Below are 20,022 nucleotides of genomic sequence, written 5' to 3'. Positions count from 1 at the left end.
CAACGAAACAAGATGTTTGCAATGCGAGACCGGTATTTACAAGAATGTAAACCGGGTGCTTAAAATACTCAGGAACTCATCTAATGTGGTTTTTTCAGGTTGGTTTCTTGTGTAATTTTTGATAAACTGCATATAAATAGAATTTCATTCCACGCCTGATGGAGTCATTGCCCGATTAAATAGTTGTAAACTACCGCCATCTATTAACGTCATTGTTTTCTGTTTTCGAACAGAACGTTCGTTTCTGTTAACGAACAAAATTCGTTACGTTTGCCTTAATTTATCGTTCGTCAATATACATATGATTGTTAAGGGAACACATTGTCATCTATTATAAATGGTTAACGATAAATCATGATAAATTATGTAGAAATGTGAAACGGTAGCGCGCCAAAATTGCAGCAACGGATTGCGTGTAGTGATGTGTCTCCAGAGCCGAGATGAGGGGATACTTTTCAGTTGGGCGCCAGAATCGACGAACGACGGGCGCTCGAATCGACTGGACGGAGCAAAAAACACAAGGGAAAATATCGAGTTTTTCAACGTGTTCATGCCACCTGTTACAATCCCCCACCTCACCGACATTCAGTCGAATTCTGCAGGCCAAACAGTGTGTTACTGGGGGTAAGTTATTTGTTTAAAAGCTTCATTGTAAAAAAAAGACCCTCTACTTGATTGTGGTACCATATCGCGTTGAGCCCTGCCTATTAGGGTAGAATCTCGTGTTTGTTCAGAGTCGTAAAAGTTCATTCATTTCTGGCTTTGGTGGATGGTGTGTGTCTTCCTGGGAGGGAAAATGTGCCCCATGTGTCGGGAAAAAAGTTCGTGGGAGGGGATGAAACATTGAGATGAGAAAGATAGAAGTTTTTTGAGGACGTGTCCACACGTGTTGGCGAAAAAGATGGCGAACTATACACGTTTGTGTTTTGCACGGCTCACAGACGATCGTCTGGTTTTTCTTGTTGATTCAACAAGTTTTCTTTTCTCTCTCAAGGTTTCTTTTCTTTCTCATGTGTCTAAATCCTTATCTACTTTCGGGTTTTTTGTTGGATCAGAGGGCCTAGTAACACAGCCAGAAAGGCGGAAAGACTGAAACCTACAAGGTTACATCGCTTGAATGGGTTATGAGGTTAGGAATGTCACTCTTTAGTTTTCAGTTGGATTTAATTATCTTCTGAAGATTTCTTTTTCTTTGAACATCATTTGGAAAGACGACTATCGAGATGCCGACCTCATCTTCTGAATGACATATCCGAAGATGTCCAAATACAGAGAGCAGGGGGGTGATAAAACCGAGACCAAAGTCAACCGGTTTGCCTTGAAATTTCTCATTTTTATTTGCCTGTTTATACAAGGACTTCTTCTTTATTTTTGTTTTTCTTGAAAACGAAGACGAAAAAAAAAAAAAGGCCTTTGGAATTCCTCCGGACTGGTCAGTTGAATCACCCCCTCCAGCATTTACACACAGAGACACACACCTCAGGAGGTTTGGTGAACAGGTTTGACTTTCTCTGTCTTGGACAGTTTTCTTTGTTCTCCCAATCTCGTGCGTTTTCTGCACGTGGTAAAAACTGATAAGCAGCATATTTTCGATTTGGAAAGAGCTTTTTCGGCGGTCGATAAAAGCGGCGTGGTTATTGCCTTTTTTTCAAATTGGCGACGTTCATCTATCAGACGTGGGTTCTTAATTTATCTCCGTAAAAGACAAACTGGCCATTCGTATGAATGGGTAAAAGGTTATCAACTGCAGAAAGAATGATCGTTCGCAGAGACTTATCAGATAATCCAAGGATACATATGTGGGCGGACATTAAGAATCGATTTTGTATAATGTAAACCTTGATTAGATTGCCTTTGTTTTTGTTCCATAAAAGAAGGGGACATGTTCGTGCAGTTCATGCGAGTGGACAGGAGTCCAGACAGCTCGACAAATTTCTGTCTATTCCATTCACGTTGGAATAACATGACACGCTGCGGGAGGCAGTAGGAGGCCTATGGGGAGATCTAACGAGACAGACACGAAAAGAAAACATTTTTTTTTTTCGTCTTCTTTTTCAAACTTCCCTTGTTGTTAAAAAAGAAGAGAAATTCTAGACAGTACACGGAAATATGGGTCGAGTTGGGAGAAGGTGGAATCTGAGACGCACAACCACCAGCATGAGAGCAAACCCGGGAGTTGGGTGGCCGTCGATCCAAAGAGCGCTCGCTCTGTTATTAAAAAGTGTGAGAAACCGCAAACGGTTTTTTTTTTTTTTTTGCTTGTTTTCTTATTTTATTGCCCGCACGGCAAAGTCGACGACTAGTCCGACGACGATGAATAAAACATGCGTCCTTGGCATTGTTGGGAGGTTTTGCGTGTGTGCGGGCCGCCCTTTTTCGTTCCCCGTGAATTCAAATTCGCTTATTGTTATTCATTCTTTTTTTTTTATGGGTGTGACGTACACGCCGGCAAGTTCGCGTGAACTTGGGCTTTTTTGTTTTTCACGGTCTTTGCTCTTATCTCATCCGCACATCCGGCGGAATACTCGTTTTGTTGACTGTGTGATAAAGATTTTGTGCGTTTAACTTAACTATAGCCCCTCCTCTTCGCTAACATTTCATTTGGTCAAACAGTTTGCCAAGTTATCTACACCTGGAACGGCATAGCTGCACCTTCACTCCTATCTCATTGTTGATGCGGTTATAAAATATATAAAAAAACAAGAATGTCTCAAACAATAATTTTTGGCGCTATCTTTTTTTGGTTGCCCACCATTTTTCCGCTCGATTTGCTATCGATAAAAGACTGGCAATACAATTTGGGAATGTGTACAACGAGCGTGTGAAAAACGTTTCTGGGTGCGCTCGTCATTCAGTCGATTACGTATATACACAGATCAAAAGAATAGGTCACAAGTTTTTCGTCCATTTCCTTTTGTGTACGCAAAACACCTCCATTTTCTGTTTTTTTCCTTTGTGTGTGTGTGTGTGTGTGTGCCTTGGTGCTAGGAGGAGGGAGGGTGGCACTGTTAAGAAAAGAGGACCAGAGAAGAAAAAGAGTGGGAGGATCGTAAAGTCAAGTGTTTCTCAGGCATCTCTTTTCTTTTGACAAGCAGCGCCTTCTTTTTCCCCCTGCAGCTACAGGTCTCTAAGTCTCTTCTAGTGCTCAAGTCTGCATCGCACAGTCAGTAGGCTTTCTCACTCGGTGGTTGGTGGTTCTGCTATCGCTTTCGTGACAACCAGACACTGTTATTGTTATTGTGAACACCATTACGTGTTTTCCTGTTTTTTTCGGTTTTGCCCAATCATTTTTTTGTTTCGCTTTGCTACGCAAAAAGATTGCTAAACAGGTTAGTTGCATTATTGTTTGCACAATTTATGAGTTGCTACAGACAATTTGCCTAAGAGTGAAAGCTGCTCTTTATTTTCTACTTGAGGCATAACACCAAACTCTTGAGCCACATAGCCAGAGGGCTCCGGCGTTCCATTCCATGTCTCTCTCTCTCTCTCTGTGAAACGGCCTTCAAATGTTTTCCCAGACCTTTCCTTTGGTCTTTCAGAGTGTTGATTTTTATTGCAGAGTCAGGTGGACTCGTGGCATTCAAATTGTGTCCGTTTCTTAAAAGAAATTCCAACCCCCTTTTCTTTATCACATCATCAACAGCATCATCATCATCTTGTTCTTTATTCTATTTCAATAGACTGTAGCCGAGCCCGCAGCGGACAACCTTCATTCCCCATTTTTATTTTCTGTCTTCTCATCTGACGTCATTGCTTACGACCCTGGACTGAAATTGCGTGAGTGTCTGTACGCTGACCTCCCTGCAAGAAGAAACAAGTGACTACCGGAGCTCTTAAGTGAAGCAGGTTCTTTTTGCGTTGCTGAGAGACCTACCGAGTGGCAGCGCCAATACGAAACAACAACAAAAGTTCTACTTTTTTTCTTTCCCACCGTCTCAAATCGCATAATGCTGCACGTCGAAGCTCATTAGGAAACGAGTCGACAAATCTGCACAGACCCGAAGGCGCCCGTCGTTGTATTTCTCTCTCCCCTCTTGTCTGTAACAAACAAAACAACAAAATCCATAGCAGTCATGGAGGATTTATTTTGTTGCGAAGCTCGAGTCGATTTTGAATGCCGCGCCTACGCTGATCCCGTCTTACTCAAAGACGGCCGGGTCCTTCACAATTTGCTTTCGTCTGAGGAGCGCCACGTCCTCTCTTCTTCCTATTTTGATTGTGTCCAGTCGGAGCTGAAACCTCACATGAGGAAAATTGTCACCGAATGGATGCTTGAGGTAGATATAGTATACCGTACATATATATATACATCAATGTCACAATGTCTTGTTGTGTTTTTCTTTCAAAGGTAGCCCTCCGTAGTATTTGACTAGCTTTTTTATCTGATTGCCTTTCTTTTTACTATCGCGACGAGACTGAAGTTGTAATCTTTTGGTCTCTACCTACAGGTTTGCGAAGAGCAACAATGCCAACCTGACGTCTACTGGCTGGCTGTCAACTACATGGATCGCTTCTTAAGTGTAAGCCCCATCACCAAGAGTCGCCTACAGTTGCTGGGCGCCGTCTGCCTCTTCTTGGCCTCCAAACTCAAAGAGACGTCTCCCCTCACAGCCGACAAGCTCGTCCTCTACACAGATCGCTCTATTAACTTTGACGAACTATGGGTAAAACGGCGTTATTCATTTACTATTTTCTTTGGCTACAAAGGCTGTCTAACGGATGTTTCACGGGTGATTAGTCTCAATGGAACTTGCTGCTCCAGTTCGCTCACAAAAGCCAACAAGTTGGTTTTGCCCAAGAGGTGGCTACGCAGATTTAGCCAAAAAGCCATTGACTTTAGTCGATGCTTTTGTCCATTTTTATCCCCCTACACTCATCGAGAAGCTTAATGGGCCGTGTGAGGGAGGGTGAAAGAAACAATCTCTCAATGACCTGCTTTTCCATTGTGATGCTAGGGCAAAAAGCGTCTTTTTATATAGAGGGGCATTCTACCCAGGGGTCAAGAAGGGTTTGCCCGCAACTTCTCTCTCCATACAAAATGGAATATCTTGTAATAGAAGACCACTTTGACCACACAGGCAAAACCATGTATAGCTGCTGTTGGTTAGTGGTTTTGATGGTGGTGCACTGGCCGATAGATGTGTGTGTAAACTTTCCCACTTCCTGTTGGGGAAATCGGGTACACACACATCTAGTACATTTTTTTTATTATTATTTGGAGGGGCTGAAAAGAGAAAAACTCTGTCAAATGATCTCCGCCTACCATCTTTTGCCTTAAGAAAAAGTTCTTTGTATAAATGCACACAGGCCTACTTGATTGGAGAGAACAGAGCAAAGTAGGAGGGAGCTTAGGGCTGCGGGCGCACGGATGACCTGGAAGAATATCACCCCTCTTTAAAAAAAAAAAAAGATGGAATATGACTGGACCAAAGAACGAACCCCCCCTCTGTTCCAAAAAAAAAAATCTTTCTCCAGTTCTTACCATATATATCTTTTTTTTTCTTCCAAGGGTGGGTAGAAAAACATGAATCGACACTTTCGGCGCGACTGCGTTTGAAGGGATTACATGACCCCTTCGGCTAGCCCTCCCGTTTGGCCGATAGCCTATGGAAATGATGGCGGCGTCAGCAACTGGCCCGCCACTAAATCCCAATTTTCTCCCTAGCTGGCCGACACATTCCTTTAGCTCAGCGGGGGTATTCTAGATCTTGTCCCCCCTTCTTTTTCCTGCCCCTTTGATGGCACTCAAAGACCGATGTGAGATTTAAACACCCAACTCATTAGCAAGCGGCGGCCTGTGTTTTTACAAGGATTTAGAGAAGGCGTGGTTTGAATGACGAACAGGTTCACCATCGGTCACGTGTGACGATCTTGTGTCAAAAAAAAAGAAAAAAGACGACGAAAATATTTCTCACATTACTAACGAAAATCTTCTTTTGTTTCAGCAATGGGAGTTGTTGGTGTTGAACCGACTTAAGTGGGACATTTGCTCCATCACACCGCATGACTTTGTCGACCACCTTATGACCCGGCTGGATGTCAGCAATCCGTGGGGTCCAGTTCGACGGACTGCGCACGGCTACATTGCTTTATGTGCCCTCGAGTACAAGTTCGCCATGTGCCCGCCTAGCATGATCGCCTGTGCTTGCGTCGTCGCTGCCATCCGAAACGAACTCGATCCTACCATGTCGGCCACAGATTTCACTGTTAACGACATTATCGCACAGTTACAAACCATCACTCACATTGAAACTGTAAGTTACCAACAGCCCGTTAGCAATGGAAATGTTTTAAATTTTCAATTGAAATATTTATAGGAAATCTTGCGTGGATGTTTCGAGCAAGTGGATGAATTTCTACGATCATTGGCTCCCCCGGCTCTGATTGCTTCTTGTGATGTGACATCAAACGCTTCTTTGGGTCTCGTTTCATGTTCGACCGAGTCCAATATTCCTTCCAACTTGTCCATACCCACTGCCACCATCACCAAAAACGACCATGAAAAAGCTGGAACGCCCACTGACGTCCGGGATATTCACTTTTGAATGGACGTGCTGGAGTCTACGTTTTTACCAAGAAAACAAATGGAGCTCTTTGTACACAGTTTTTTTTATACTATATAGATACCAACGAATTATTACCTCTTTTAAAGAAACCTCCTCCCTGCCTGAAATTTTTTAAACAGTGTAAGCACCGTACAATCGGACATTGTCCCAAAAGCAAAAGCCCTGCCATTCCTCCCCCTTCCCATGTGCCACAAAACAGAAAGCACCAAATTTTTTGTACTACCCCATGATCCGTTTCTCGTTTTACAGATAAAATGTAGCAGCAAACCGCAAGTGCCGTCGACTCGGTCGAAACCTTTTGATAATTCAGCCGTTATATCTTCCACTCAGGAAATCCTCTCTCGCACTCTTACAAAGCAAGACTATATCGACCGACACTTTGTCTGCTTCCCAAAGTGTATTCGGCTCCCCTCCAACTGCCTTCCTTCACAAAAAAACAATCCTACTATATGTATATCATTACATATATTTGTTACGCTCCAAGGTCTTACGAGGTTTTGACTCTCCCTCGACCACTCCCTTCCACCTGCCCCCCTTTGCAAAATCCCTGGGTGTCCTAGTCACAGACAGCAATGTTCAATCATTATTATTATTATTTTTTTTTATGTATTCTACAGCCATTTGCATTGTTTTTTCCCTTTAACAATTGTATATTCATTTTTTTTTCTTCAGTTGCTAACCTCTTCAAAATATGTCCTTTTATCTTCATACAACGTTTTTTAAGGGGGAATTTTTAATTCTTGGTACCTGAAGAGGTTAATTTGCACATAATGGCTCTCGTTTATTATGTCTTTGATTTTTATGCTGTCAATCCAAACAGTGATGGGAAAACTTAAGAAAAAAAAGAAACAAAAAAAGATGCTAGTGGGAATGGAAATAAGTTGATGTTATAAAGAGAACACACAAGTGTCGTACATATATCTATTATGTTGTGCCGCCATTTCGTTTTGTGCATTAATATGTAGTTCGTTTTAGAATGCTGTACCATCGTTTTGTGATCAGTTGGAGACGCTTTTGTGACATTTAACGTAAACGTGTGTTTGATGTCACTTTTTCTTTTTTTTTTTTAAATATTCAATCTCCCTTTTGCCCGTCTGATTTAAAGTACGAGTACATGTTGGATGTTACCCGTCCTTTTTATTGTGTGTATCCACGCCCTTTTTTGTATACTTCAGGTATAACAATACATATTATGCATTCATACACGAAATGCAGGTTTTATGACTGAATGAGTCATACATAATCGCCCAAAGCTCAAGTGCAAGGCAATAAGGATGGACTTTATTCAATTCATGTAACACGGGATGTTCTAGGTGAGACAGATGATTAATAATTTTTGTCTTGACGTTTCTGTAACCGAGTGGTCGCTTGACACGCAATCAAGGGAAGAGAGAATAGTTTTCAGGACAACGCCTTCAACAGACAGGCACACACACACACACAAAAAGGTATTAGTCTCAATTTCGTTCAACAAGGTTTCTGCGGGTGAAACATGTAAATTACGTTCACGGTCACAATTTATAACAACCCTGTAAAAATGAAAGGGAGTCCTTGCACTTTCAATGACTCTGCTGTCTGGAAAGATCTGTCATTGACATTACGTCTTGTAGGTGAATGTTTCTAGAAACATAGTGGGAAAGCTTTTAATGCCACAAAGTATATTCAGGCAAGAAGCAATCAGGAGAAGTCCAACCATCTTTTAAATTGAATATGAATAATGGATGAGCATCGCACTCGTGAGCATCGTGAAAACTGTTCAACTACTTTATTATCCTTTTTGTGTTACCTTAAGAACTAGACTTTTTTTGTTGTTAAGGTTTTGATTGATATTCGTTCCATTTATTTTCTACATACAACCTTGAAAAATTTAAATTACACTTTATTTGGCCATGGCCAAGTTGGCCCCTATCGAAACAAAGAGACTCGATGAACCGGGACCGGGAAAAAGGAAAAAATAAACCAGAAAGACAGAAAAAGGAGAGCTTAATAATCTGGCAACATCGCACAATTGCTGAAATTCTATTCTTTTCTAAACAAAAGTGCAGACGACGCAAAAGAAAAGCTTCCTCAGTCCCACAGAAAAGGCGCTTAATGCTATTTGTCGTCCAAGTTTAATCTTCCTCCGTCTCAAGTTTCATGTGTTCAGTATGTTGTGCACCTATTCTAGTTCTTTTACTCATCAACTTGCATAATGAATAGCTTAACCCAAGTGAATAATGTATTTGATTATTTTGCCGTGTGTGGTCTGGATTCGATGCGAGGCTTAGTCCCCAATAGTAAGTAGACCTTGATATCTTAACCTACATCTTGAGACATGATTCAATATACTTGTTTTGGTGGCCACAGATGAACATAATGCCCTCTCAGGCCCTCTAGAAGCTACCTATTGCCCGCAAGTTTTAGCACACTATCCAGAAAATGTTGCCTGGAATCCATTTGATGGTTCTGCTGTCACCACGGTTTGCTATGTCATTGAATATTGAATATAAGAACCTTTTTAAAACAATCATTTTTAATATTTAGCTATGTATGCCATCAGGAGTTCATTTCTCTTGTGTTCCAAAAGAGTCTCATGATACTAACAAAGAACCTCACTTCCATCCATTCATTATAACCAAGGAAAATGGATCCAAAGTGTATGGGTTTTCCTTAGTCTTTTATGAAGAAGTGGTTGATGATTCAATCATCAATGCAATCAGCTCCCTGCAGAAGATGCATGCAGCTCAAATTGTTGAGATTGCACCCAGATCCAATTTGGAAGTCTTTGAAGATCCAACTACTAGCTCAAAGTCCCTACCTAGGCATTTTAAGGTCAACAGTACTCGGCTGTACGATAAAGCCAAGAGTACAGCAAAATTCGATGTCCTTCGCGATTCCTTATTAGTTGCCAAGTGCGTCTGTCTTATCGGACAGCACCCCCTCGTTGATGCCGCTAAGAATTTCCTCATCAATTTCTACAGGTAAAAGTTGATCCCCCTGTTTAGTTTTTTGGAGTCTAATTTTCCAATGTTTCATAATTTCACTAGATTGGCTGTGCATTCCTCCGAGCTATCTACTCTGGGTGACCACCCTTTGTCTATGCTTAGTCCAGAATCATATATCCATTATTTGTTGTTCTCCGTTCCTCCACCAAGTCCTAATCAGTGCATAGTCATTCCCAACGTTCCCAATCTGGAGTGGACGCAGTCGTCGACCCTTACGAGCTCTACCCTTATCTTTCAACGTCCATCCGTGCACTCTGAACTTCCGCTGTTCGAGTACGAGATCGTTCAAGTCATTGATCTTCTTGGGATTGATCATCTTATACAGTTATGGACTTGTTTACTGCTTGAGAGCCAAGTGCTTATCTATTCTCAAGGTAGTCACAAGAAACTAAGAAATATCATGGAATAATTAGCAACCGCTTATCTTTTTTTGGTGTCACAGATTTCAGTCGATTGATGTTAGTAGCCGAATCCCTGACAACACTTTTATTTCCATTCTCTTGGCCCCATGTCTACGTTCCCATCTTACCGGCAGCCATGTACAACTTCTTGGATGCCCCGGTACCTTTCCTGATGGGATTACGGTCACTTCCTTCTGACGACGCTCGCATTCCCTCAGAGGTACACATTCTGCTTTTGGGGCTACGACGGCAGCAATATTGAAATACGTTTTCTATTTTAGGCAAACTTGTGCATGGTGGATATTGATAATGATAGAATTACCATTCCGGAAGATTTACCGTCGTTCCCACAACACAGGGAGTTAGCCGACGAGTTAAGAGAGGTGCTCACAAAGTTGCAACAGAACCCAAGTACTACAAGCTCGTCCTCCGCGCAAAAGAAATCAGCACCAAACGCTACGATACAATCGTCATCTTCGTACAATTTAACATTATCTTTCCTTTTTTTTACTCAAATTTGAAATTCACGATAAATTTTCTTACTTAGGAATAAGCATCGCCAGTCGTGGTCTCCGATGGCGTTAGCCAGTGGCTCAAACGCATCGGTTCTCGAACGCTCGGAAGCTTTTCAACGGATTTCGGCTATAGCGAAACGCACTGGTTTGCAGTCCTGATCACTCGAATGTCAAATGTCTTTCCTAACGCTTAGTTTTCTGTAGGTGTTTTTAACGAAGATGCCAAAACTGGTTCGATAAACGGTGATATGGAAAAACAACCCGTCACGGTTTCCAGCGATTTGGAACGTTATTTACGAGTGCAAATACTCAACAATGCTATCCGCGAGATTTTCTTGAATCAATTTGCTCACATGTTTTCTGTTTACGAATACTTCTTTAATCAACCTAATCAGGTAGCTATCCGTCAGCTGGTTTATTTTTGTGTTTAGTGGTATCATAAATTTTATCCTATCGCAGGATATGGATTCGTGGTTATCAAATAGAGACCAAGTACATCCGTTTGATAAAACTACGTTTCTCTCGGATCAGCCTGGACCGCATCTCCGGTTCATGTCATCTTTCTTGGAAAGTCAAATGTTTGCTAGCTTCATTGATGCCAAAGTTTTGGCCAATTATGGCCAATATAGTCACTCAGTTCGCGTATTGGACGCTCGTATCAAACTCTTGAAGTAATAATCAAATAATTTGTTTGCTTTTACATTCAATTGAAATATGTTTCATTGTAGGGATGGTTACGGTGATTCCATGGTCCGAACGCCGGGCTATGAACCGTGCACTTGGTACGAACAGACGGCTGCGTTGTTGGAACGACGTCTTCTGAAACCGTTGATGAATGTAGTTACGCCCAATGAAATTCTTACCAATATGGACGAGCGGCCAATTGTTAAAAAACAAAGAACCAATAAGTTTTATCCAAGTTTTCCCGTTCTCAATAATTCGATGCTGAGCACTGCTCCTTGTTACGAAACCATTGGGTAATTGCTCGTTTTGATTTCAGCTGAGACATTTGTAAAGAGATTTCCCATTAATTCCGCCATTTGATAATGATGGGATTGTTTCTTTCTTGACGATGATGAGCAGGAAGAAAGGAGAGAAATCGCGGCGGAAGGAGAAGCCGACACTACAGAAATCCTACTCTATCGGGTTCGAATCAAGCGGGATAGCTGAAACGATACGTGATAGTAATAACCTTGTGCCGGCAGTGCCGATTGTTCCGCGGCCGGCTGTGATTGCCCAGGGCAACTGGAAATTCGTCGAACAACTTCTACAAGTAATGTTGACAGAATATATTCAATTAGCAATGTGAAAGAAAAGCCCAAAATAATGTCCTCTTCCCAGGAATGCAAAACCAAAACCAAGCGTTTATTGGTGGGTAAAATGGGCAGTGAAGCTTTCGAATTAGGTCATGGGCAAGTATCAGTCTCTGGTGTCGAAGATAACACGTTGATTGCTGGACTATGTGATCTGCTAGAGCGCGTCTGGGCACATGGATTGCAAACTAAACAAGTAATTATTCGATTAAAAAGCCTAGGGTTTTGTAATTTTATCCTCGATACTTCTGGGAACTCATTGCTATATCTACCTGAAGGGTAAATCGGCACTGTGGTCGCATATCCTACATTATCACGATCTGAAAACAGCCCCTGCGGTCAGTAAGCCCGTCAAAGCCTCTAGTCAAGCTCCAGGTAAGACGCAATACGTATTCTTTGATACTAACCATTTTATCTTTTACTAATATTGATGGCTTCTTGTAATATTGTTCTCAAAATGCAGCTTATGCATTTGTCACGTTGAGGAAAAGATTACGGAGTAAGTTTATTACTTACTGCATGATTTCGATTTGGTTGTTTTTCTCGTAGTTTCAGTGATCCTCATTAAGTTTTCCCTTGTCCATTTTTTTTTAAAGCGTAATTCTTCCAAGCGACACAACTCATTTCTGGTTGCTTGGCTGTCATTTTACAGATCTTTCAGCGCCGTCGTACGATGGCGATGGTGCAGCCAATAGAAGTCGCTCTAGCAATTCGATCGATAACAATCGTGCTGGCAATCCTCCGAATCGGATGAAACCATTACCGGAATCTTTGATCTTTGATATGAGGTGAACAGCTCCAATCATTTTTTATTGCGAATTGCTCTTATCTTTCTTCCGGTTATTTTCTAGGAACGTTCAAAACATGGCGGATATAAAAACCCATTTGGGTTATGCGCGCGCGTGGGTTCGGTTATGCTTAGAGAAAAAGCTGCTCTACGTGCATTTAACCACTCTCTTGTCGGAAGAAAATCTCTTAAGGTAATCTTAATCAGGCATTGATAAATATTCGACGCAACAACAAACCGTTGAATTCCATAATTTATTCTAAAGGACTCTGTACAAACGCTACGCTTTTCTGCGTTGCGAAGACGAGCGCAACCTATTCTTGACATACCTATTAACACTCAACGCTGCGGACTATCATTCTTTTACACATACATATACGAGCACTGGTAGAAATGCCATAATACCATTTCAGTTAGTACCTTAGTTAATATAACAATTTTGTATTTCCAGTGATAACGTACCGTGTGTTGATCGTCCAAAGTCGCCAGTCAAGCATGTCAACATGCCGGCCTTACCTCTTGCTAAGCGGGACGTTGGCTGACACTCAGGCCCTTTACTTTGCAAACGACCGTCTGGAACTTCTCTTTCAGGTAAGTTTCGTTCCCTTTTCGTTGTGAACCAATGGCTATAATCTTCTAATTTACTGGTTAGCATAAAAATATTGGAATACTCACGACTTTGCGAATTGGACTTGAAGATCAAATCGGCAATAGTCGTTGGTTGATTGACCATATCATTGTACGGAATGAAATTACTGGCCGGGGCTTCAAGTAATGAAAATTTTGAAACTGTTGTCCTGGTTTTTTAATTACAAATTTATCATATTGAACCAGATTTCCATGTGGCCGTTGGCTCGGTAAAGACATTGAGGATGGTTCCACAGAGCGTCTGCTAGTCGCTACGCAATACGACTGCAGTACAATGAGTGGATCTGATTTAGGATCCATGGATCCTTCAACTCATGTTAATGGTTCGCCAGCCCATAATTCGAACGTACCGATTGGGTCTCGTACTCGGTCACCGAGTGCGACTCGGACAGAAAGTTCACTCACCAGCTCCCTTACAAATTTGGCCGGAAATCTCAATATCAACCTGAAAGGCCCTGGCACACGTCGCAAATTTACAGAAACGGAAATGCAGTGTTTGCTGGGCGAGGCTGTGAATAATCTTATCAAGTATTACCTCGAGCCTACGGGAGAACGAGGTAACGTTACGGCGCTGCTTTGCGGAGAGTCAGGACTGGTTCCTTGCCTAGAACTGGTCCTGCACCATGGATTTCGTTCTTCTAGAATTTTCAGCCGCAATCTTTTCTTATGGGACTATTTGCGTAAGAACATTATTTTCAACTATTTCGGAATCTCTCGCATCTCACTGATATATTGTTTCCCAGTGCAAGTTCGGGATTGTTATACGCAAGACCCACGTTCGGTAACGAGCGTTCGAGACTATGCGGACCCCTCATCTGATCGACCCGCTCGCCGCTGGTTGTGCGATATCATCGAAAAGATTCAACATTACGGACATTCATTAGGAAAGCGGGATAAGCTACAATTATTCCTCTGTCTTGCTGCAAGGTACGACTAATCCCAAATACCGTTTGATCATTCCATATGTCTTACAATCTGTCTTTAAAAGAGACCGGATGCTCCATCGGATTATTAGTCCACTGGCGTCTTGTTCTTCTACTTTAACACACTACGATGAAAACTCGTATTTGAGGGACAAGCGATTACGCGATTACCTACAACCTCTCTTGCAAACCCTAAGCGAAGAGAAGGTGAAAATCATTCTCGAGGCATCCATTACGCGGGGCATCGACTAGAGTTTTAATGAATAACAAACTATTCCTTAAGAGAAATCTACGATACATTTTATACGTATTCCGTTTTGATTTAAGTGTGTAGATAGACTGGATAAACTATCTGTTTATTTTACAATTTCATGCGAAATGTTCCAATATGGTTAAATGGGTAACATGCACGTGTCTGGTCTGGTGAATACACCGAAATAGTCGTCGAAAACGTAACACTCCAATGTAAACCAGTTGCAGAAAAACCTTGTGGACTACGCACGGGAGCTTATCTTGTGCAGGACATTTTCTCGATGTTGCATCATAGCTGGTATGTATTTATGTTGAACAATATCTTCCATGCTAAAACGCTGCAGCGTGTTAGTTTGAACGAACTCTTCATTCTTTTCTCGGTTTGAAACCATCCTCCAGGTTGCAGTAAAGGACTGACTCATCGTTCCGAGGCCTGGAAACAACCGCGCTTGCCATAAAGTGGAAGTTGGATGCTCTAATGTTGTACCTTTCCAGCCACGACTTTGCTCTACTCTCCCTTTCAGATCGTCATCTATTCGGAAGGCTATCGTGACATAGAGAACCGAATTTTCTTGCTTCACTGCTGCCGTATGAAACATCCAACATGATGGAATTACTTGAATTATCGGATCGTCAATCACGCAATGGCTGACAATCGTCTGTCTCTCACAAACAACAGGAACATTTACTATGCAGCTATCCATAACGCTGCCTATCATACTCTCGACATCCGCTTCGAGACAAGAAGTAGTTACAATGCCTTGAATTCCTGATGGTTCGCGGCAGAATGATTGAGCGATCGGTTTCATCGCCAAGGTTTGGAATAGCTCTGAGGTAGGGTTCAAGTTTTCTAAGTCTATAAATAGTTTGCATTTAGATTTTGGCCGCGTATGGATAAGTAAACACAAACTTACATTCTGGCATTGTTCCTAAATGGTAGAAATGTGATTGCTCAAGCACCATAATATTCAACGGTGTTTCTCCAAAATGACTAGCTATTTTCCCTTTGATTGTTGATGAATCAGATGTGCTTTTCAAGTATAGTTTTTCTTCAGCTGGACGAGAGCCCATACATGCTAGAAAATCTCCATATATACACGTTTCAGTACGGTATAGGTCGCCGTTTTCCTCTGCGAATGTGACCATTTTCTTCACTAGCTCCGGCCCGCACCAAAACATGCTGTCCGTGTACACTCTTTCCTCTCCGTCCCCTTCGTAAAATATGGATCTAAGCTACGACGAACCATCATTTGGAATATCTGTGATGATAACTTCTTACCCAATTTTACTAAGGCTTTTCTCATTTTCATTGTAGAATAATTAGGTTTCTGCAAAACTTCTAGACAACTGGTCAGCCAACAGTTTTCGTCCCTTTTTGAAGACTCAGGTAGCACGTACACACCATGAGTGTTTCCTATTAAATCCGAGGGAAATTAAAGCTGTGTGATTCTAGAAATACTATGATTGTCTGGCTACCTATAGCTATTGAAGATGGATGGGCAATGGCTACAATTCCATCCTCAGTCAATGGATTTGACTTTTCTACAGTACTTTCAAGGCCTACAGAATGAAAAGTAAAAACCATTAACATCAATATTGAGGTAATTTGTAGTTAACATTTGATTTACCATCAAGGCAATAAGTTTCAATGTCATCAGATGCACAAATAAATATTCCTCCATTTTTCATCAGTTTGAGGAAAGGTGACGTTAGAATTATTTTCAAATTCAGAATTGTTATTGCCTTTCCTTCAATTTCTAGTGGCAAAGGACAGAAGAGCTTGCCTGTGCAGCTTAGATTTGGCAATCTCTTGCTAGAGCCCCCTTTTATGGTAAACTTTTTGTAGCTATATAGCTTTTTAATGTTATTTGATAAAAGGGAAATTCCTACCAGCATGACTAATCCAAATTTTCATGTGGAACAAATCATTTCCAAAAAGATCTTTGAGCTGCTTTAAGATATGGAAGGTAGATCCTCCTGACCCCAAGATGGACCCAGGGCAATCAGCAATCACCAAATATTTTGGTGCTCCTGGTAATTCACCATTCTTCAATTGTTCGTCAAGTTGCTGTTGAAAGCAGTCTTTTTGTTTTTCATCTGCAGCAGAGATAACTAGACAGTCCCAAAAATCAGCCTTTTCCTCTAAAATGGGTAAATAAAAAATTTATAGCCTTATAAATACGGCACAGTTACGATAACAGGATAAAATCTTCGATTCCCAACCTGAGAAGCTTTTGTTGAAGTTTTGTGCTAAGCGAACCATGTATTTCTGTATCTGTTCCATTCTTGCGACTGTCACATCTTACAGGTAAACCCAGGTTTAGCGGCTTTGCCACGTAAACAATCTAAACATTCAAATTCATATTTTGAGTAAAGCAAATATGCTGCTGACAACCTATTCAAAACAAGAACGATTGCAGAGACCCCTGGCATCTAGCGCACGAAAAGGCTCCTATGCTTACTGATAATGACGAGAAACAAATCTGGTTTGTTAATTATAATCTATCACAATCGTTTAAACAATTGAAAAAATTGATTTACAGATAGCCTAACGAGGTGGCAAAATCCCTACCAACAGGCAACCAGACCAACAGATGCTCCACCAAACTAACCAGTAACCACTGCTATACTCCCATTCACTTTTAAATTGTTACGAGAAAAAACACGGGATTTTATTTTTCTTACAACGTCATAATGATGTGATAAAACGATTAGAATTTCAGGCTAAATCCTGGACCTAGAAGGTTAGCTCTGCGATCAACGTGTGCGGCACCCATGTGAAACCCTGTGTTGGCGTCGACGTCTACTTCTTCATTCAATTGTTTGTATGCTCGACCACCTGATGGAGGTTTTGGACTCTGTGCTTTACGGGCTCCATTCGACTCACTTTTTGCAGGCCAAGTTGGGAGCATGGATGGGTGTATAGGAAAAGGAGGCTCTTTCAAATAGGTATGGTTCAACGCTTCTTCAGCAGAAATGCGCTTTGCAGGATCGTACGTCAAAAATCTAAACGCAGAAGAACAAAAACAAATATCTTAATGTTGTAATTAAGAAACTAAAGAAAGAAAAGAAATAAAAGTACTTTTGCATTAAGTCCACTCCCAGTTCGCTTAGCCGCGATGAAAATCTTTTGCGTAAATTGCTAACAGGATTATTTGCGAATGATGCCTTTTTAACAAAAGGCAATTCACTGTACCCCGGCCAAATGCTGTCGTTCGGAGTTCCTAGCTCCTAAATTCGGACAGAAACATAAGACGAAAGGTTTTAGTTGACCAAAGATGATTTTACCTTGAATATTTTATTTATCTGATCGGCTTCAAATTTCCCTTGAAAAATGGCATCAAGAGTAAGAAGTTCTCCGAAAATGCACCCAACAGACCAAACGTCGATAGGAGTTGAGTATTCCTTGATTCCAAGTAGCAGCTCCGGTGCCCGATACCACAATGTTACAACAATCGACGTATACGCCTTCAGAGGTGAACCATACTCTCGAGCAAGGCCAAAATCTCCTACTTTAAGGATTCCCGAATGACTCAAAAGAATATTTGATGTTTTTAAATCTCGATGCAAAATCCAATTGTCATGAAGGTGAGCCACAGCACGCAATAATTGTTGGAGTAAACATTTGACCTCACCTTGAGAAAGTAGAAAAATTAATCAATATTTTCCTATTGATTGCACCTCTAATGAAATAACTTGCCAGGTAAGAAAGATTGTTTCTTGGATTTTAACACTTCCATTAGTGATTTTAGGTCATGTTCTACATAGTCCATCACCATAAAAATACTGTCCATATTGCTTCCTACCACAATTTCGCGAACGGTAACAATATTTTCATGTTGCGCCTTGATGTAGAAGTTTATTACATGCTGTAAAATTCGTGGTTAATAATATTAATTGATTACCTTTAGTAAAGTGCTGACTTCACGTAAAGACGTTATAGGAAAACCTTCCTTTTCGCGTTCCATTTTAAGGCGTTTTAAAGCAACAATTTCATCGGTTCTTTTATCTTGAGCCCTGTAAACTACTCCATAGGTGCCCTCTTCAATCCTACCAGATTTACCAAAATAAAAAATTAGCTCTCTGAGAAAAGTTGGTAAACGAAAGCCTTGAACTTGCTTATTGAGGCATTGAAATTCACCAACGCTGCGACATCCCATAATAGCCGGTAAGTAAGGCGGAAGCTCTTCTTTATTTTCCATGGTATCTAATGATGTGTGTGTTATTTCCACACTATTCAGTTCTTCAACTGAACCGGATTCGTTCTTTTTGCGTTTTTGCTCAGGTTCTTTATAGAGTTCACGATCTCCACGTGACAAGTTGGGACTTGTAGGAGTTGTACTTCCTTGCAGAACAGCAAAAGCTTCTTCGTGAATAGTAGAAGATCTTGAAGAACTACTTCCTGATGAGATGATATCTGGTGTGATTTTAAGCCAATATTAGCAAAACTATAAATATTTATTTCAAGCAAAAATCATTTTAGGAAAACTTACTACCTTCATCGCAGCTATCTTCAGAGGCTTTGGAAGCACGCAAATTTTCTTTGTTAACTGTCCTGGTCTCAGCTTCTACCTGCACATCTTCTGGACTGCTAAGTACAACATTGCGATCCATTTGTTTTTTTCTTTTCTTTATTTCTTTATGGCTAATGTGCTCTTCAATATCAATTTTTGCTACATCAAATTCATTGCTGTCAGGCTTGCTTAATCTTGAGTCACTTTTTCTTGCTCCTCGCATGTCGTGTTGTCTTTTTCCTTCAGAATATCTACTTTCATAATGCACTTCAGGATCTTTGCTCTTTCTGGATCTCCTGTCTCTTTCAAGTCTTTCTCTGAGATCTTCCTTTCTAGTATCTTTAACACGTCTGTCTTCATATTTTGAATCATGTCTTTCTTTTCCTTCCATTCTGTGAACATCCTTTTTTGACTCTTTTGTTTTGCTTTTAATGGCTCTACTTGAACTATGATGACCGGTAATTTGGTGGTAACTAGAGCTCAGCTCTTTACGTTTTCTTGCCCTATCCTCTCCAGAGTAGTCAGCCTGAGGTTGAGGTGGCTTGATTGCAAGTGTATCACAATTTTGTTCTTCTTCAGATAGTGACAAACTATTTCATGCATGTTTCAAGCAAAAACACATTTGTTAGATGTATAAAAACAATAATTTACTTGCATGCAGCACATTGCAATTAAGTAATCTATGTATCAATTAACATTCAACATACCTTGATTCATATTCATCACCTTCTTTTACTGTTTGGAAATCTGGACTATCAGATAATTCACCTTCGCTGTAACGCTGGTCATTTGTAACATTACGAGACATCACAGTAACGGCAGATTTCAATGAACAAATGTAACAATTGTTATTTTCTGGTTCACAGAAAATCGAGAGAGAAAGGAATGGGTTCAGCACTAAAACAGACAATACTTCCCCTCGCAAGTGAAAACAAAACCGTTAATATAATGATTTGATTTCTATTTGATAGGCTAATTTAAATGCAAGAACGAGTTAACTACCAGCATCAACACAATCTGAAAACTGAAAAGCGGTCTGTATACAATGCAGGGTGCAGGCCTCATTTTAGCCACCCTGAAACGTCGGAACTAGAAATTCCTAAGTAATTTGTGGATTGT

At 40.9% G+C, this 20,022-nt stretch overlaps 4 protein-coding genes across 11 annotated transcripts; 2 read left to right on the top strand and 2 right to left on the bottom strand.

The window, feature by feature from the left end:
• The first annotated feature begins 449 nt into the window (after positions 1–449).
• On the top strand, positions 450–7,776 carry LOC116919205 (G1/S-specific cyclin-D2). 4 transcript variants are annotated; one of them, XM_032925140.2, is made up of 5 exons: positions 450–624; positions 3,681–4,277; positions 4,449–4,664; positions 5,946–6,254; positions 6,318–7,776. In XM_032925140.2, the coding sequence occupies exons 2-5, from the start codon at positions 4,074–4,076 to the stop codon at positions 6,543–6,545; spliced, it is 957 nt and encodes a 318-aa protein (XP_032781031.1). In that variant the 5' UTR covers positions 450–624; positions 3,681–4,073; the 3' UTR covers positions 6,546–7,776. The 4 variants fall into 4 exon arrangements, with proteins under 4 accessions (XP_032781031.1, XP_045026999.1, XP_045027000.1 ...); XM_045171064.1 differs by lacking the exon at positions 450–624 and adding an exon at positions 1,475–1,499; XM_045171065.1 differs by lacking the exon at positions 450–624 and adding an exon at positions 2,549–2,888.
• An 835-nt stretch (positions 7,777–8,611) lies between these two features.
• On the top strand, positions 8,612–17,482 carry LOC116919195 (DENN domain-containing protein 5B). 4 transcript variants are annotated; one of them, XR_006644376.1, is made up of 32 exons: positions 8,612–8,842; positions 8,913–9,025; positions 9,090–9,526; positions 9,593–9,924; positions 9,993–10,171; positions 10,233–10,429; positions 10,499–10,611; positions 10,671–10,861; positions 10,926–11,137; positions 11,195–11,443; positions 11,547–11,739; positions 11,808–11,975; positions 12,058–12,154; positions 12,243–12,278; positions 12,432–12,567; positions 12,631–12,759; positions 12,832–12,953; positions 13,018–13,157; positions 13,219–13,337; positions 13,401–13,894; positions 13,958–14,141; positions 14,203–14,444; positions 14,579–14,687; positions 14,789–15,776; positions 15,843–15,963; positions 16,025–16,220; positions 16,329–16,423; positions 16,493–16,540; positions 16,621–16,697; positions 16,766–16,875; positions 16,933–17,003; positions 17,105–17,482. XR_006644376.1 is itself a non-coding variant. In XM_032925122.2 (22 exons), exons 1-22 carry the CDS (start codon positions 8,758–8,760, stop codon positions 14,387–14,389), a joined length of 4,110 nt encoding a protein of 1,369 aa, XP_032781013.1. In that variant the 5' UTR covers positions 8,612–8,757; the 3' UTR covers positions 14,390–14,588. The 4 variants fall into 4 exon arrangements, 3 of the variants coding, with proteins under 3 accessions (XP_032781013.1, XP_045026984.1, XP_045026985.1); XM_032925122.2 differs by lacking the exons at positions 14,789–15,776; positions 15,843–15,963; positions 16,025–16,220; ... (4 more) ...; positions 16,933–17,003; positions 17,105–17,482 and having other exon boundaries at positions 11,550–11,739; positions 14,203–14,588; XM_045171049.1 differs by lacking the exons at positions 14,789–15,776; positions 15,843–15,963; positions 16,025–16,220; ... (4 more) ...; positions 16,933–17,003; positions 17,105–17,482 and having other exon boundaries at positions 14,203–14,588.
• LOC116919200 (fucose-1-phosphate guanylyltransferase) lies at positions 14,475–16,766 on the bottom strand. The gene is made up of 7 exons (XM_032925133.2): positions 16,613–16,766; positions 16,280–16,531; positions 16,018–16,212; positions 15,866–15,949; positions 15,669–15,803; positions 15,304–15,600; positions 14,475–15,245 (listed from the first exon to the last, which is right to left on the bottom strand). The coding sequence occupies exons 1-7, from the start codon at positions 16,671–16,673 to the stop codon at positions 14,632–14,634; spliced, it is 1,638 nt and encodes a 545-aa protein (XP_032781024.2). The 5' UTR covers positions 16,674–16,766; the 3' UTR covers positions 14,475–14,631.
• On the bottom strand, positions 17,040–20,022 carry LOC116919198 (cyclin-dependent kinase 11B). Of its 2 annotated transcripts, XM_032925130.2 has the most exons (9): positions 19,906–20,022; positions 19,611–19,821; positions 18,883–19,493; positions 18,509–18,806; positions 18,295–18,439; positions 18,090–18,234; positions 17,678–18,024; positions 17,472–17,620; positions 17,040–17,395 (listed from the first exon to the last, which is right to left on the bottom strand). In XM_032925130.2, exons 2-9 carry the CDS (start codon positions 19,709–19,711, stop codon positions 17,101–17,103), a joined length of 2,091 nt encoding a protein of 696 aa, XP_032781021.2. In that variant the 5' UTR covers positions 19,712–19,821; positions 19,906–20,022; the 3' UTR covers positions 17,040–17,100. The 2 variants fall into 2 exon arrangements, with proteins under 2 accessions (XP_032781021.2, XP_032781022.2); XM_032925131.2 differs by having other exon boundaries at positions 18,886–19,493; positions 19,611–19,947.

This window comes from Daphnia magna, linkage group LG3 (genome assembly GCF_020631705.1).
Source record: "Daphnia magna isolate NIES linkage group LG3, ASM2063170v1.1, whole genome shotgun sequence".
Lineage (NCBI taxonomy): Eukaryota > Metazoa > Arthropoda > Branchiopoda > Diplostraca > Daphniidae > Daphnia > Daphnia magna.
The sequence above is the reverse complement of the archived record's forward strand: the minus strand, read 5'-3'. Positions and strand labels throughout refer to the sequence as shown.